The 17,540-nt window shown below is 46.7% G+C and overlaps 1 protein-coding gene across 2 annotated transcripts in view; it reads left to right on the plus strand.

The window, feature by feature from the left end:
• The first annotated feature begins 212 nt into the window (after window positions 1-212).
• Window positions 213-17,540, plus strand: part of LOC105048585 (malonyl-coenzyme A:anthocyanin 3-O-glucoside-6''-O-malonyltransferase-like) — a 58,703-nt gene continuing 41,375 nt past the window's right edge. Inside the window, exons 1-2 of one of the 2 annotated variants that reach the window (XM_073261294.1) lie at window positions 213-1,003; window positions 1,676-2,553. In XM_073261294.1, coding sequence (XP_073117395.1) covers window positions 341-1,003; window positions 1,676-2,350 — 1,338 coding nt within the window. In that variant the 5' untranslated portion in view covers window positions 213-340 and the 3' untranslated portion in view covers window positions 2,351-2,553. Of the gene's footprint in view, window positions 1,004-1,675; window positions 2,554-17,540 lie in introns of those variants that run through there. The other variant, XM_073261293.1, reaches the window with a different exon arrangement.

Genomic DNA, 17,540 nt, shown 5'->3' on the forward strand with positions numbered 1-17,540 from the left:
GTCTTTTCCTCCTCCTGCCAGTGATTCCAGAGTACCACCTACATCCTTCGTAACGCCGCATATTAAGTCCTAGATGGGTGGCCTTCCTGTTTTTATCAATTATTGAAGGTTGACACCAATAACGTGGCTTGGAGAGTGTCTACTACTTCAATTGATAGTATTAATATCACTGGAGTGGGTTTAAATTTTGCCTGCATGTGGATGGGGTAAACGCCCAACATTTTATTATTTTTCTTCAAAAAAAGCGAGAGCTCACACCAACCCTTCCTCTGAGTCCTCGCTCCATAAATCACCAACAACAGGCCTTGATCCATTCAGCAGTGTTCCCTTCCCTTCCAAGATGCCTCGCGTGCTCATCACTAACGAGTCCCGCGTCCCTCTCCCTGCCGGCCCGTATCCTCCTCCGGGAGACACCGTACCACTCTCCTTCTTTGATACCTTCTGGATCATCCTCTCCCCCGTGCAACGACTCTTCCTCTACCCCGACGCTGCCATCCCCTTCTCCTCCATCGTCGATTCCCTCAGGTCCTCCCTCTCTCGAACCCTTTCCCTCTTCCACCCCTTCGGCGGTAAACTCATCTACCTCCCTGGCTCCGGCGACGCCGTCATCGACTGCTCCGCCGCCACGGCGGACGGCGTCGCCTTCGTCGAGGCGGAGTCGGACCTCGACATCCGCCGCCTCGCCGGCGATGAGGTCCACGATTGCGAGTCCTTCCTCCAGCTCGTGCCGGATCTCCAGGCCGCGGAGCTGCCGGCGCCCGTACTGGTCGTCCAGGTGACGGCGTTTGCCGGCGGAGGGGTCGCGGTGGGGCTCGCCGCCCACCACGTGTTGACGGACGGGAAGGGGTTGTGGCTGTTTTTGGAGGCGTGGGCGGCGACATGCAAGGGGGACAGCGCGCCTCCGGTGCCCGTGCCGTCACATGACCGGGCGGTAATCAGACATGCTGGTGGCCCGGAGATCGCCAGGCAGTTCTTGAGGCAGCTGGCGCCGGCTCTACCCAAAGTAAGATTTTTTCTATAATAATATTTTATAGTATCAAAATTATATTGTATTAATTAGTATTGGTATACCAATATTACCATCTTTAATGCTTCATATTAAATTTTTAATATCCATATTATAATATGATGCCACTACACAAAATTCTAGTAAGATATTTAATATGATATATATACTTATCAATGTAGTAAATTCATACATCAGTATAAAATAATATTATTATTTAATATTAATATAGTATATTTTATTTATATTATGTTAGTTAAATAAAATATTAATAATAATCATGTAAAATATACTGTCAACACTATATTATTGTAATATGTATGATATATAATGTTGTTTTTCAATATTAATATAATATAATATTATCGTACATCAAGACTAAAATTTTTAGCTTATTTTGAAACTTTAGATACTATGAATGTTTTGGATATTATGAATATTCATAATATTATGAATGTTATGAAAGTTGCTTACTTCCATTTCTTTCGTCATATTATGAATGTTATAAATATTATGCATGTGGATGTCCTTTTGCATTCTTCAACTCTCAAAACTCTTCGCATCCCATGGCACCCAATGTGTTCCTTTTCTCCTCTCTTTTTCGGACTAACACTTTTCGTCGCTAAAATTCCCTGCCCTATTAATGATATGCTGGAATTTGACTACGAGGTGGCCCTGCTCGGTTCTTCCATCCAAGACCGCCTGCGTCTCACACGAATAACCTTCGCGCTCGACGGCGCCACCATCCAATCCTTAAAGCAGCGAGCCGTCCATCAGAGCATCGAGCTCAGCCACGAACCCATCCCAACCCCTTCAACGTTCACGGTGATCACCGCCCATGCCTGGCTCTGCTTCTCCCAAGCCAAAGCGGTCGCGGCCGACGAGGTCATCCTCCTCGGCTTCATGGCGGACTGCCGCGCTCGCATCGATCCGCCTCTCGACGAGGGCTACACGGGGAACTGCATCCGCACGTGCTTCGCCAAGGCCACGGGGTCGGAGCTCGCGGGGACCGGCGGGCTCGCGAACGCCTGCGCGGCGATCGGGCGGGCCATCAAAGCGGGCGTGGAGGAGCCGCTGAGGGATTGCGAGGGCTGGGTGGACTGCGTCAGGGGTTTGCCGCCGGGGAGGATAATGCACTCTTCCTCGTCGCCGAGGTTCAAAGTCTACGAGATGGACTTCGGCTGGGGGAGGCCGGAGCGGGTGGAGCTGGTGTCGATGAACCATGATGGGGAACTGGTGCTGGCGGCCGGGAAAGAGCAGGGGACGGTGCAGGCGTCGATGGGGCTCGCAGCGCACCAGATGGAGGTCTTTGCAAAAGGATTTGTGGGTGGTTTGGAGGGTTAGAGGGAGGAGAGTAGTGAGTAGGGAAGGTTTCCGTTTCGCCGATGGATATTTTGGAAAGGTTTCGAGGAAAACGACCGATGATGCACCTGATGTCGTGTAATTTCCTTTTTGAATGTGTGTGCTGTGCCGTTGGGTAATTCCGTTAAAGGGTTGCCCTTCATGCGCACGGAAAATAAAAATAGTGTGGTAGTTATTAAATTTGGAGGAACTTAGCCTCAAGCCCCTTATTTATCACAAAATAAGCATGCTCATTATTTTGAAGGGATTTATTACGTTTTAGCAGAGAACTATTAGCATACTTCAACCACTTTGTAGGAAAATGATAGTTGAACCCGAAGTAGGACAGAAAAGGACTTTTAAGGCAATGAATTAATATAGGCATGATGTCATCAGTCTTGATGCGGTTCTATCCAGCTTGATGTTTTTAGTTTGATTGCAAACTGAGAGTAGAACGGACCAACTTGCCGATTCCTAGCAGGATATTCAGAACATTCAAATTGGCTCTAAATATTAATTTCTTGCTCTCTCTCTATGTTTTTTCCTCTTATATATTTTGATTGTTGTATATGAATGAGCCCGTTTTATGCTGGGATCTATCAACCATGACTGGGATTCTGTCCCAAAGAGAGAACACAATTGATGGATCCCTCGCCAGTGTCTGGAAGTGCATCACTACTGTCGGGCTTCGGATTGGCAAGGGAGGAGACAATGGGGGGTGTGGAAGAAGGAAGGGTAGGCTAACGAACGAAGACGGGCACAAGCCAAGACAGCGGATGTTGGTGGTCGGTTCCGATGAAGTGCAGGTTTTGCTTCTGAGGTTCTGGTGGACCAGAAGCATAATACAAAATGAGAAAAGTCTAATATTATTGGTCTGTTTTTTGGATTTGTTGCGGCTAATCCCCTCGTCATTTGGTCATCGGGAACGAGCACCTACAAAAGAAATCTGCACTGATCGGAGGTGACTCCGACGGGGACCCTCCGACGGTCAAGTCCGAGAGGAGACTAGGCAACAGTAGAAAAGAATCAGGGGAGCTCAGCGAGAGAGAGAGTAGGTCCAAGGGTTTCGAAGGAACCTCCTCCAGCACTGTTGCCTTCCTCATTTTATAGTAGAGCGTGGTATGGCGCCGTCATTAATGGCGTAGACAATGGGAGGAGTTGTCAAATCGTCGGAGGCTGTTAGAGTCGCCGCGGACTGTCAAGTCACCGTGGGCTTGTCACAGTCGCCGCGTACTGTCAAGTCGCCGTGGGCTTGTCACATCGCTGGGGTTAATTTATGTCCTTGGCAGGACAATGTTCCAGGGCAGCAATGCCGCATGCCTTTGTCAGGACGGCGGCCCTCAGTAGTCGTACGGCGTTTGAGGAAGCCGACCGACCATACATCGGTATTCGATTGTGGGATGTCGGGTGAAGACCCAGGGATCCCCCGACGGTCGGTCTGGCACGTTGCAAGAGTCGGAGAAGACACTGTCGTTCGGCCAATCGGGGACGGAATGGGTCTGCCCGACCGACATACATTCGGTCGGACAGTGTCGGCAGTCGTCATTCGGTGCGGTTGGTAGAGTCGGGCGCCGGCGTGAGAGGGACCGGTCGGTATATCCCAACAGTTGTCCCCCCACTCCTGAGTCGGATGGCATGCTGGCCAACATCCTCGTGTGGGACGGCGGCGTCGGACGAAAGGAGTGGATATCCATTGCATTATGCTCCAACTCTGGCGACCGTATCAACGTTCGGTCCGGCACCAGATGTCTTATGGGTGTCAGGCGACTCGTCGGTGTCAGACATCCCATCGATGGCAGGCGTCCCATCGATGTCAGGCATCCCATCGGTGTCAGGCGTCCTATCGGGAATAAAAACCGCCATTTCCGCCGTCTCTTCGGGAATGCGAACCGCCACGGCCTTTCCACCGCGTGGCAGGGGGCCATTGGGCGGAATCATTTCAGGCGGATGGAGGCGACGTAGCCTGATCTGGGGCCGGTGCGTCGAACCGTCGGATCGAGGGAAGGTCCAGATGCTGTCACGTATCACGATCTGAGAGATCCTCGTTGGGCATGCTCTCATCCCGACCGTCAGGGGACACTATATATACAGGGTCACCTGCATCCAGAATTTTACTTTTCAAACCTGTTGTCGAGACCCGGGTTGAGTGGTCCCCCTTTGTCTCAGGTAGTTGTCCCTGCCACCCTTCTTAGAAAATTTTTCAGGGGCCTTCGTCCTCGTCTTCCTGTTTGCTTTCTACTTCCTTGGGATTTTCTATCTCTTTCTTCTTCTTCATTCTTCATCCTCGGTTCTGGCATCATGGCTAGAACCTCACCACGAGGGAGTCGGTCGGGGAACCCGACTGACGATTATCGGTCGACCCCAGAGGTGGAGGTCTCTTCACTTTCGGGGCCGAACGTCGATCGGCTTCGGGAGTAGTACTGCATCCCGGAGCAGTTTTGGCTGTTCGCCCCTAGAGCCGATGGTCGGGTTAACAACCCACCTGCAGGCTAAGTTGCTTTCTACGTCGAGGACCTCCAGACCGGTCTTTACTTTCCGGTTCCGGAGTTTGTCCGGAACGTGCTGGACTACTACGGGCTGTGTCCGACGCAGTTTGCGCCGAACTCGGTCCGACTAGTAGTCAGCTTTGCTTTGCTGTGTCGGCTTTTGCTGACCAATCCTCGTATTTCGCTCTTCCGAGCTTTTTTTGTTCTCCGATCCCACCCTAAAGCCCGAGGGTGGTGGTATTTCAACCCTCGAAAGGGTCTCTCCTTTATCACTGGTCTTCCATCGTCAATTCATGGATGGAAGAACCAGTTCTTCTTCATCTCTTCTCCCGTTCCTTGGGGGTTCCCTTCCCGCTAGGGGGACCCCCGAACCCAACCAAATGAGAACAGTCGGGTGGAGGCCGGGGATCGAGAAGACTTCCACCGTCTGAAGGACATCTCGATGCCGAAGCAGAAGGAGCTTGTCACCGAGCAAGCCCTGTACGACGTCGGTCTGAGCTCGGTTCCTCACCTAGGTCTGTTTTTCTTCTCTTTTCTCCTTTTTTCTTTTCTTTATTTTTTGGTGCTAATTCGCTGTTGAAATTACAGACATGCCGCCGAGGGTGAGGTTGACGGAAGCTGACGTTCGGCGACACGCAGCTCGGAAGAGGTCGGTGCCTGGAGCCGAACCATCACGGCCTCCCAAGAGGCCTCAAGTAGCACCGTCGAGCGAGCCAGCGGTAGCGGGAGCGGAGTCGGATCGGGAGCCGATCGTCACACTGTCGGTGCCGACAGTGCCCATTGAAACCCCATCCGAGGAACGATCGATCGAGGGAGCAGCCCCATCCGAGGGATGGATGGCCGAGGAATCGATCGAGGATGTGCCGGCCACTCAGCCGGCGGAAGAGGTTCGGGTAGAGGCGCACGAGCCCGAACAACCTGCGTCGGTAGCTGCCGCGCCTTCGGGAGGGACTCAGTCGGGCTCGAGCATGCCCTCCCTTTCTGACGTCAGGGCCTGGATGTCCGCACGAGGGAAGGCCCCGATGGCACCTAGCGACGACAGGAGGTCGGTCGACCGTGGAGCGTCGACCGACTCCCCGCTTCCCGAAGGAGCGTCGACACTGGCCAACCATGACTTGGCCAGGAGGCTATGCCAGGCAGTTATCCTCCCGACCGATATTGAAGTCATGAGGAATCAGCGGGTATCTGACATGCTATCCTCTTTCTACCCGACCATGATCCGGATAAGTCTCTCTCCTTTACTTTTCATTTTCGTTGTCGTTTTTCATAAGTTCGGTCTTCTGACGGTCGGCTTTATTATTTGCAGCTGATTTATAACATATCCGAGCTGGAGGCCGGATATCGAAGATTCGACAATCTCCGTGCGGCCTGAAAAGATAAGGCCATGGCTGTCGAGGTCGATAAGGTGGTATTGGTCGACCAGCTGAAACAGTCGGTCGATCGGGAGATCCGGCTTGAGGGGGAGATCTCCCGCCTCACCGAGGAGGTCTCCCGCCTTACCGGCGCTCTGGCCGCTTCGGGGACCGAGCTGCAGTCGGCTCGCGAGGATGCCAAGCGGAAGTCCCGCATCATTCGTCGGCTGCGTCACGAGCGGGACGACTCCATGAATGAACTCAAGGCCGAACGCGAGCAGCTCCGAATAAGCTTAGGGAATCTCGCCAAGGCCGAAGAAGACCTGTCCACCGCTCAAGCCGATGCGAACATAGCAAGGGCGGAGGCGGAGTCAGCGAAAGAGGCCATGGGTCGGGCCGTGGAGGACTTCCGCGGCTCCGAGGAATACCGGAAAGAACTTCTAGAGAGCGGCTTCCTCTCATACCGAGTGGGGTACGAGGACGCTCGGGAAGCCGTCCGGAGCCTGTATCCGGAGCTCGATCTCAATAGCATCGTTCCGCCAGAGTCGGAGGCCCAAGTCGCGGGAGAGATGGCTGACCCATCGTCGGGAGATCGCACCACCATGGTGGAGGCCGACGCAGACCAGGCTGCCGAAGGCCAGGTGGCTCCGACCCCTGAAGCTACCCCGACCCGAGCGGTTATGCCAATCGCCCCCGGTCTTCTCCCGATGGAAGAAGCCGACTCCGGTGATTAGTCAGAGTTTTGTTTTTACTTTTGTTTGATGTACTTGTAGTCGAGCTTCGGTCCATTTTTGTAATCTCAATTTCAAGTCTGAATGAAATCAAAAACATACTTTTCTAACTTTCTCTCTTACTTGAATTGCTTGATATGCTTGGCATGTATGTTTCGCCGGAGCATCTTTGGACATATAAGTCGTAGGCCCAACGTATTAGGTAAGATCCCAGATAGTTAGCCGGGATAGTCGGTGGCGCGCGCGCCATGTTAAAGGTGGAGCGAGCCCCGATTTTCGATCGGCCTCCCGACTGTTGTATGGCCCGACAGTCGAGAGTTTAAGTCGAGCATCCGTTGCCCAGACCTTAGTCGAGCATATTCGTCGAGTCGGGCATCATCTGTCCTTCGGGCGTAGCCCTTCGACCCGATCATCTTGTAGGGTCCAGTAGTTGAACGATGTCCGACACGTTTAGTAGATGACAAGTCGGTCACCCGTTGTCCGATTCTCTGTCGGGCATATGCGCCGCGACGTGCGATAAACGGTGGCAAACCGAATACCCTTCGACCGATCGTGACCTGGTTGGTATATTGCGAACGTGACATTGGTCGCGTTGGCTTTTTGCCTTTCTTGGCTGGAGCCAAGTCGGCAAGTTAGCCAGTCGCCTTGCTCAGGTGCTGGCTGAGGAAGGGGCACGTCTTAAACTTAGGGGGGTCCCATCGCCATCGCCGGCCTTCCACCAAAGCAGATAATATCGGTCGTCGTAAGAGTCTGACGCGCTGTCGGTAGTTGGGCCGCAGATTTCTAGTGGAATGCTGGGCCCAAGTCACAGCGTCGAGGTTCGGACTACTAGCGAGCGCCAACGCATCGTTGGAGAGCCGAGATTGTAGACTTCGAAGTTTTGAAGCTAAGGTTGTATTCCGAACAAGGGTACATAGAATTTACTGGTAGTACAGTCTTAGATTGTCGGCATTCCAAGTTCAGAGAACGGCGCTTCCTTCTAGAGTCTCCAATTGGTAAGCTCTCGGCCCGTAGGTGTCCGCTATCTTGTAAGGTCCTTCCCAGTTCGGAGCCAACTTCTCCTGGTCTAGAGGCTTCGAGACTTCTGCTTTTCTTAAGACCAGGTCTCCGGGCCTGAAGAGCTTCGGCTTAACCTTGTTGTTATAGTATCGGGCCACTCTCTGTCGGTAGGAAGCCATGCGGAGTTGAGCCTCACACCGAAGTTCGGGTAGGAGGTCCAGGTCGGCTCTCCGACATTCGGAGTTGCCCGGCTCTTGGTACTGCTCGACTCTAGTCGATGGTAGTCCGATCTCGAGTAGGATCATCGCCTCCGACCCATAGGCCAGGTTGAAAGGAGATTTCTCGGTCGGGACATGGGGTGTCGTTCGGTACGCCCATAGGATGGAATTCAATTCTTCGACCCAGAGGCCTTTGACTTCATTCAGTCAGATCTTTAGTCCATACAGAATAGTCCGGTTGGTCACCTCGATCTCATCGTTGGACTGTGGGTATCCGATCGAAGTCAGTCGGTGCGTGATATGAAATCTCATGCAGAACATCTAGAAGTCCCAGTTGTCGAATTGCCGTCCATTGTCGGTAATAATGGTGTGCGGTAGTCCGAACCTGAAGATGATAGACTTCTAGATGAAGTCTTCCATCTTTCGCTCGGTGATCTGCGCTAGAGGTTCGGCTTATACCCACTTAGTGAAGTAGTCGATTGCGACGACTATGAACTTTCTTTGGCCAGATGCCGGAGGAAAAGGACCGAGTATGTCGATCCCCCACTGGGCGAAGGGCCACGAGGCGACGATAGGAGTGATTTGGCTGGCTAGTCGGTGTTGTGGCTGTGGCCTCGATGAAATCGACAGTACTTTCGTCGGTCAAGACCCTTTGCCTTCAAAGGCGGAGGCCATCGCAGATATTCTTCCCCTTCGATCTCCATCAAAATCTGCGCACGAGGAGCAGAGAGAGGAGTATAGGAGTTATACCTGAGATGTGTCGGCCTCGGACTCCACCGTCGAGGCGATCTCGGGCTCTGTCGTTCAGGTGAGACATGTCTGTTGGTCGGGGGCCTGCTAGGCTCGGCAGGAGCCCGACCTTTCCTTCGCTTCTCCTTCGGGCCCTTGGCTTCGGTCAGGCATCGGTCGGAAGCTCCTTCGTCTGTGCGCATGTATTTGTACGTGCGCTCCAGCAGTTTGGCGTATGTCCGGGGGAGGGTTTTATCCAAGGAGTATGTAAATCGGAACCCCCTTAGCTTCCTCTTCATGGCTGAGATAGCCATGTCTTCGTTGAGGTCCCGAACCTCGAGCGTGGCTGCGTTGAATCGCGTCACGAAGTGTCGGAGTGTCTCATTTTCTCCCTGCTTGAGGGAAAAAAGGCTGTCGGAGGTTCGTGGAGGCTTCCGGCTGGTGCTGAAATGGGCCACGAAAGTATATTCGAGCTGTCCGAAGGAGTGGATGCTTCCTGAGCGGAGGCCGGAGTACCAGGCCCTGGCGGCCTTGCGAAGTGTGGCGGGGAAGCCGATGCAGAGAAGGACATCGGTCGCCCCTTGGATCATCATGAGAGCCTTGTAGCTCTCCAGATGGTCAACTGGGTCAGTGGAGCCGTCGTAGGGCTCCACATGAGGCATCTTGAACCGACTAGGGATCGGCTCGTCGAGGATGAGTCGAGAGAGAGGTTGGGCGGTCTGGAAATCAACATCGTTCGAGGACTTCTGTCCGTCCACCTGCAGCTGGACAAGCCGATGGTTGATTTCTTCGAACCTGCGTTCGTAGTCGTCGGCCCGTCGGTGCTGGGAGACCCCAGGGGTGGAGTCTTCCGACGAATCTGAGAGGGAGGCGGACGGTGTTCGCAGCCGCTTCTCCTTCCTCTCTCGTTCCAGTTGGGAAGGAGACGGTCGTCGGGATCGGTGGGCATCATGCCGTGTCCGCCTTTCTCCCTCTCGGTGGGAGTGCTGTGACGGCTGCTCCTGAGGAGGGGACGGAGACCGACGCGGGTGTCAGCGGCTGCTCCTGGAGGGCATCAGATTTGCCGTCGGTTGCTCCGCCGGCGAGTGCGGCAACCGGGTTGGTTGTTGTTGAAGGCTCTTGACCGCATCCGTTAGCACGGTCATCTGCCGCACGATCATCGCGATCTGCACCTCCGTGGTCACCACAGGATGCGGAGAGCTACGTTCCGCCATGGAGGGTGGAGGAGAGGCCTCTTCCCGATGGAAAGAGTGTCTCGTCGATCCGGTGGCCCTCAATCGCTGAGCCCTAGTTCTTGTCATTTCAAAAGGGTGTTTCGAGTTCTGTGGGGGTCGTGATCCCTGCTCCCCCTACTTGGCGCACCAAATCTGTTGCGGCCAATCCCCTCGTCGCTTGGTTGTCGGGAACGAGCGCCTGCAAAAGAAGTCCGCACTGACCGGAGGTGACTCCAGCGGGGATCCTCCGACAGTCAAGTCAGAGAGGAGACTAGGCAACAGTAGAAAAAAATCAGGAGAGCTCAGCGAGAGAGAGAGTAAGTCCAAGGATTTCGAAGGAACCTCCTCCAGCACTGTTGCTTTCCCCATTTTATAGTAGAGCGCAGCATGGCACCGTCATTAATGACACAGACAATGGGAGGAGTTGTCAAATCGTCGGAGGCTGTCAGAGTCGCCGCGGACTGTCAAGTCGCCGTGGGCTTGTCATAGTCGTCGCGGACTGTCAAGTCATCGTGGGCTTGTCACATCGCTGGGGTTAATCTATGTCCTTGGCAGGACAATATCCCAGGGCAGCTATGCCGCATGCCTTTGTCAGGACGGCGGCTCTCAGTAGTCGTACGGCGTTTGAGGAAGCCGACCGATCATACGTCGGCATTCGGTTGTGGGATGTCGGGTGAAGATCCAGGGATTCCCCGACGGTCGGTCTGGCACGTTGCAAGAGTCGGAGAAGATACTGTCGTTCGGCCAGTCGGGGACGAAATGGGTCTGTCCGATCGACATACATTCGATCGGACAGTGTCGGTAATCGTCGTTCGGTGCGATCCATAGAGTCGGGTACCGGTCAGATGGGCCCGACGATGAGTCGGCATGAGAGGGATCGGTCGGTATATCCCAACAAAATTTATGGATGCATTTTAAACTCCGATCACAAACTCGAAGGCTGGTTTTGGGCGAAGGTTATAATCCAACACTGGATTTGTACGAAGGGAGGTGAATCCTTCTTTTTAGATTTTGGTCCTACTACTTTATTTTTAATAAATAAAATTTATCTTTTCTTTTTCTGAAAAAACTTTATGAATAACATAAATTTGATGTTCTAGAATTTGGATGATTTTAGTAATGACTTATCATAATTCATGGTATGATTGTTTGACTAAGATAGCATGCTTTTACCTCTGACTCTGTTGGTGATACGTGTGTTACTACGTTTGGACGATGTTTGGATGTTAGGCATGCCTTCTTTCTTCGGGAACCAATTGACTTGTCGCTTTGATCTGGATGCTTGTCCCATGTTCTTGCCAAGATCGTATACCAATGGACTAATTGATTTGTCATGTAATAAAAGTGCAACGCTTCCTGTCTCAAAAACCTACTAATAAGGGCACCCGGTAGCATTGCCAGATCTACATTCATCCGAGCGAGAAATTGGAGAGCTGTCGCATTCAATAGCTGGGAATGCAAGCACTCTTTGAAATCTGAATCTTCTTATCATGAAGTGTACCCACTTAATACAATTATCTTGTACCAAACTTCATCGATTAATTGGTACATGTTTATGGTAGTTATAATAACTGAGCTAGCACATTAATAAGATAGATGTCTTGCATAACAACATTGCCTATAGGCTGGTAAAGACACGTCATGTCTAATGGTCATTTGTGCTATCTACTAAACCTTAAAACAATACATTGGCCTTGTATGATTGAGGCAATAAAGATACATTTGTTTCTGCAAACACGCAAGGGATAAATTATACCTCACATCATGGACATTAACATAGCCAAGCATCACACCAATCATCATTTCTTCTTTCTATGAGTCAATCACCAGAACAAGTATATAATAAATGAGATCCATAAAAAAGAGAGACATCATGATTTATATATACGGTCATATGGTGCATACGTATAGTATATAATTTCTCCTCCTGTAGATTAGTTTATCTCATGGATTTTCTCCCAGTAACTTGCAAGGCCATGCCGTACGCCATTGGTGCAGGGCAACCATGCTGTTGTACTTCTTCATGCACCTGCATTTCATCTTCGAACGAACTTTTCACGGCCTTGCCATTTAGTACCAGATCATATGCAACAAAGCTCGTCATATAGAGTGACAAAAATGAAATGAAGTATTTCTACGAGGAAGTTTATACTTGGCAAGGGCAATAATCTTCGATGGGACGGCGATGGTCGACATGTACGTCTAGTGCCGGCAACTGGATGCTTCGAGTGTTCTGTTTTAAAGTATGCCCGAAAGAGATGCCGCCACTTGGAATGTCATGATCACGGGATTTCTGACGTTGGCTCCCTTGACAGGGTTATAGCTCTCTTTCACCGCATGAGGTTGTCCGAGATCAGCCCCAACTCAATCTGTCTCGGAGGCTCGTAATATTATGCCACATTCATCGATAAATTTATTAAAAAAATATAAATTTATTTTATAAAGAATAAATTTGATATATTTATTATTTTCAAAAATTAAAAAAATTTGATAGAGAATGAGTCTGATAAAAAATTTAAGTGCCTGAGATTAGATAATGGAAGCGAATATGACAACACCAAATTCTACGAGTTTTGTGCAGCAAGTAGAATCAAGATGGAAAAGACCATCCGAACACACCACAACAGAATGGGGTAGTTGAGCATATAAATCGAACCTTGAACGAGAGAGCTCGGTGCATGAGGATTCATGCTGGTTTGCCTAAGATGTTTTGGACTGAGGCAGTTATCACTGCTGCCTACCTGTTAAACAGAGATCCCTCAGTTCCTATTGATAACAAGCTACCAGAAGAAAAATGGACAGAGAAGTCAGTGAATTTATCTCACCTAAAGATCTTCGGCTGTGTCTCTTATGTGCTCATCAATGCTGAAAGGAGAGACAAGCTCGATGCGAAATCAAAGTACTTCTTCATTGGGTATGGCACTGATGAATTCGACTACAAATTTTGAAGTGAGCAGGATAGAAAATTCATCAGAAGCAAGGACGTGATCTTCAATGAAAGAAGCCTTTACAAGGACAAGGATGCTCCTGACAGTACAGGGCAGTCAGTTAAAGAGAAAGAATAGATTGAGTTGGAAGGTATCACAGAGGATGATATTGCCAAGCGAGCTAATGAAGATCATAAACCAGAGCCAGAGACATCTCAATTAAGAAGATCCACGAGAATCTTGAAACTATCAGAAAGGTATTCACCTTTTCTTCATTATCTATTATTGACAGATGATAATAAACTCAAATGCTATCAGAAAATTGTGGAGAGCAAAGATTCGATCAAGTGACAGCGGGCAATGAAGGACGAGATACAGTCCTTAAAGAAAAATAAGACTTGGGAGCTCAGCACACCATCAGAAAAAAAGAAGGTTCTACACAACAAGTGGGTTTATAAAATCAAGAAAAAGCATGATGGTAGCAAGAGGTACAAGGCCAAGTTAGCTGTTAAAGGCTTCCAACAGAAAGAAGATATCAATTACACTAAAATTTTTTCTTCTGTTGTTAAACTCTCTAATATTAGAGTGATTCTAATTATAGTAACAACTGAAAATTTATACATAGAATAGTTAGATATTACTACTGCTTTCCTACATGGTGAGATAGATGAGGACATATATATATATAGCAACCTATTGGCTTTGTAGTCTCTGATAAGGAAGATCTTGTGTATATGTTGAAAAAGAGCTTGTATGGTTTGAAACAGGCCCTTAGATTATGGTACAAAAAATTTGATGGATTCATGACTAACAATGCTTTTGCACAGTGCCAGAAGGATCATTGCTGTTATTATAAGATACTCGATGACAGTTTTATTATCTTGTTCTTGTATATTGATGACATGCTGATAGTCGGACCAAACATGCGAGAGATTGAAAAATAAAAAAGGGAGATGTCAAGAGAGTTCGTAATGAAGGATATGGGCGTAGCAAAACAGATACTTAGACCGAAAATTGAAAGAGGCAGAGTGGCAGGCACATTAAAGCCGATTCAAGATAGCACACATTGAAGCTGATTCAAGATAGCTACACTACAACAAAACAGGTTATTAGCGATGAAAAGTTTTCGTTGCTAATAACAGATTTTCGTCGCTAATAGATATTAGCGATAAAATTTTTGTCGCTAATTTTTCATCATCAATAATCTCATCGTTGATAATATTTTATGATAAAAAAAAATTTCATCGCTAATAAAAGATATTTGTAATAAATATTTTTTATTGTTAAAAATAAACGATAAAAAAAATTAATCATAAAAAAAAATATTTACGATGAATTATACCATCGCTAATAAATAAAAAATTAATAGCGATAAAAATATTTTCATCGCTATTAATTCTAAAGTTTTAGTGACTAAAAGTTTACATCGTAAAAAATATTTTTTGCAACAAAAAAATTTTGTCGCTATTAATTTGATAAAAAAAATTTAAAAAATAAAATTAAATAATATTAGCGATAAAAAATTATATCGTAAATAATTTAATTTATGACGAACATTTACATCACTAATAATTATTTACGATGAAAAATTTTTCATCGCTGTTAATTATATATTTATTGAAAAATTAAATTATGTTAATAAAATATTTTTTGCAATGAATCTTTCATTGTAAAAAATTCCGTCGCTAATAATTTAGTCATATTTTTTTAAAAAATTTATAAATATATATTTTTAATTTATATGTATAATATTTTTTATAAATTAAAAAAATAAAAAATTTACATAATAGACTGATAAATAAATTTTATTATTTTATTATATTAAATTAAAATTATAAAAAAATTAAACTTAAAAAAAAGTACATCAATAAGCCATCAAATATCAGTATCTAGAGAATGAGCTGGGGACAGAGAGCGCTCGACGGAGCTCGGACTGGCCTACTGCTATCTCATCAACTGTATCATCTGCTCCATCTGCGTCATCCACTCCATCATCTAGATCTGGAGCTGCTGATACTTGTCGACGCATGCAGCCAACTCCTGAGCTCGGTGCTTAACCTGCTGTCGATCTTTGACAGTCTGCTGTCGATTTATGACAACCTACTGTCAATCCTCGACAATCTATCTCTGTACCTCCGTCAGCTGAGCCTCGCACGCAGAATGGATATCAGCTCTAGATGAGCGTGAGGATGAGGGAGCAGTGATCCCATACTCTAAACTCCTAACACAACAGGGTCTCATACCGAGCATCTGATCACAGATCTCATCATCTATGGGTGCGGTCGAGCCCTCAGGGATAGGCTGGGATCTCATATCTGTCATATGGTTCTAAAAATTAAAATTAGAGATATTTTAATTTTTTAATAAAAATCAGACTGTGAATGAAAAAATAATTGAAAAAACTTACAAAAAGCTCCTAGCTCCCCGCCGTCCACTCCTCCGACCGTCGCTGGTGGGTCTGCTGGTAGATATCGATCCTACCAGGAAGCTCGCCACTCTCAACATCTCTCTGTAATTTAAGAATTAATTAAAAAAAATTAAATAACTAGAGAATTATATGCTAATTAAAAATTAAAAATTACCTACCATGTGCTCCATGTGATGAATGAATGATCTCGAACCCCCACAATACGGCACGGTCTGTCTCGTCTGATTCACCACATTCTGGGCACATCGTCTCTGTAAAATTACCAGTCAAATTAATAGATAATAAATTTAATTTAAGAATAAATGATTCAATCATTGAACTCTAAAAAAAAGAAGTTTAAATGCGTAACCTGATATGTCAGATCCTCGTACTGCCGGCATATGGTAGTCCAATCATCCATGATGATGCTGTCATAGGGCTGCTGCCGTGCTGCCTCCTCCCCATGATCTTTCACCACCCGGTACTAATACTGATGCATGTGATGGCGATAATCCATGAAACACAAGGATAGATGAGTATCGACGGCTCACCTCACACAATCTTCCTCAAAATCAACGATGTCGAATACACCCTATCAATAACAAATATTAAAAGAATATTATACAAATTAAATATTCATAATATAATTTATTTTACTTGTAAATAGATGCAGAAAATCTCTCTCTGAGCCGTAGAATGTGGCGCCAATCGAAAAGCATCACGGGGGTATAACTGCGGCATATGATGCCCAGCTCAGTCTGCCATGGCTCGCACCATCTCCTAATAGATCTGGTGTAGTCGGCTGGTGTCTCGATCTAGAGATACTGTCCCGGATGCTCGTATTTCCAATGCTCTAGAGTGAAGTTCTTCGATGGACCTCGCCCTCGCCTCACTATCGATGAAACTGACCTGAAACAACAATAAATAAATCATTAGTATGATCCAAATAAAAGAATCAAATTTTATTATATAAAAAGTATAATAATACCACTGGAACCCACCTCACTGGGATATGTCTCACTGGGACCCGCCTCACTGGGACCCTTTGATAGTGGAGCCGGTGCGGCAACGGAGATTGGTGAAGGCGCCTCAACCTCCGAGGTAGACTGTGAACACGAACGTCGTCGTCTGTCTTCTGATATCATATCTGTAATAATTAAAATATAAATAAATATAATATTGAATAATAATAATAATAATAATAATAATAATCAAATAATATTCTAATGAATACAATTATATCGCATACCATTATTGCAACACAAGATTAAATGAAGAATATAGATCTACTCATCAATATTCGTATCTTTCTCGATGTGTAGATCCTCCTCGAATCACAATAATTGATATATGTGTCGTCTTCTATCTCATCATCATTTATGAACTGATCATACTCTTCGACTCATTAAGATTAAATACAAAATTAGCTTCAACTTCGTTGGATGGCAGATCAACCCTATTCAAAGGTACTGTTATAAGTTCTTCATCAATCAAAAGCTCGACTAATGTTTGTTCTTCTTGCTGAAAAGCTACTCTTCATGTAAATCTAAATTTTCATCCATCTCTAATCGGATTGGTATGTCACATACACCTCTAGATGTTATTTTTATACAATATGCCAATTATCTTGATACTTTAGATCCTTCAAATATATTACTTGTTTCGCTTGAGTTGCTAATATATACGACTCATTTTGGTACCATGTTCGTACAAAATTTACATTGATAAATTATGAATCATATGAATATTGATCTTTTTATTACTAATATCCATCATTCATACTGAAATAAAAATATAGAATTACTGGACCCATACTTCAGTTCTATAATATCTACCAATACACCATAATAATCAATCTCTTCTTCTCCTTCAGATCCTGTTGTAGCAATCTCACTATTCTGGATCCGTCGTTGCATCTCAAACTCCCTTGTATGAAATCTCATTCCTCCAATGATATAGGATGCGTAGTGATTAATCCTTCGATCGGGACCACATGCTAAATCATGCAACTCATCGGTCGCACCCACTTCTTTATTGAAATATTATGTTTCATCTACATCATAAGATAAAAAATTATGTTAATTCAAATAATATTATTTATAATAAATAAATAATGTATCATTAATTTAA

The sequence above is a fragment of the Elaeis guineensis genome, chromosome 7 (genome assembly GCF_000442705.2).
Source record: "Elaeis guineensis isolate ETL-2024a chromosome 7, EG11, whole genome shotgun sequence".
NCBI classification, from domain to species: Eukaryota; Viridiplantae; Streptophyta; class Magnoliopsida; order Arecales; family Arecaceae; genus Elaeis; species Elaeis guineensis.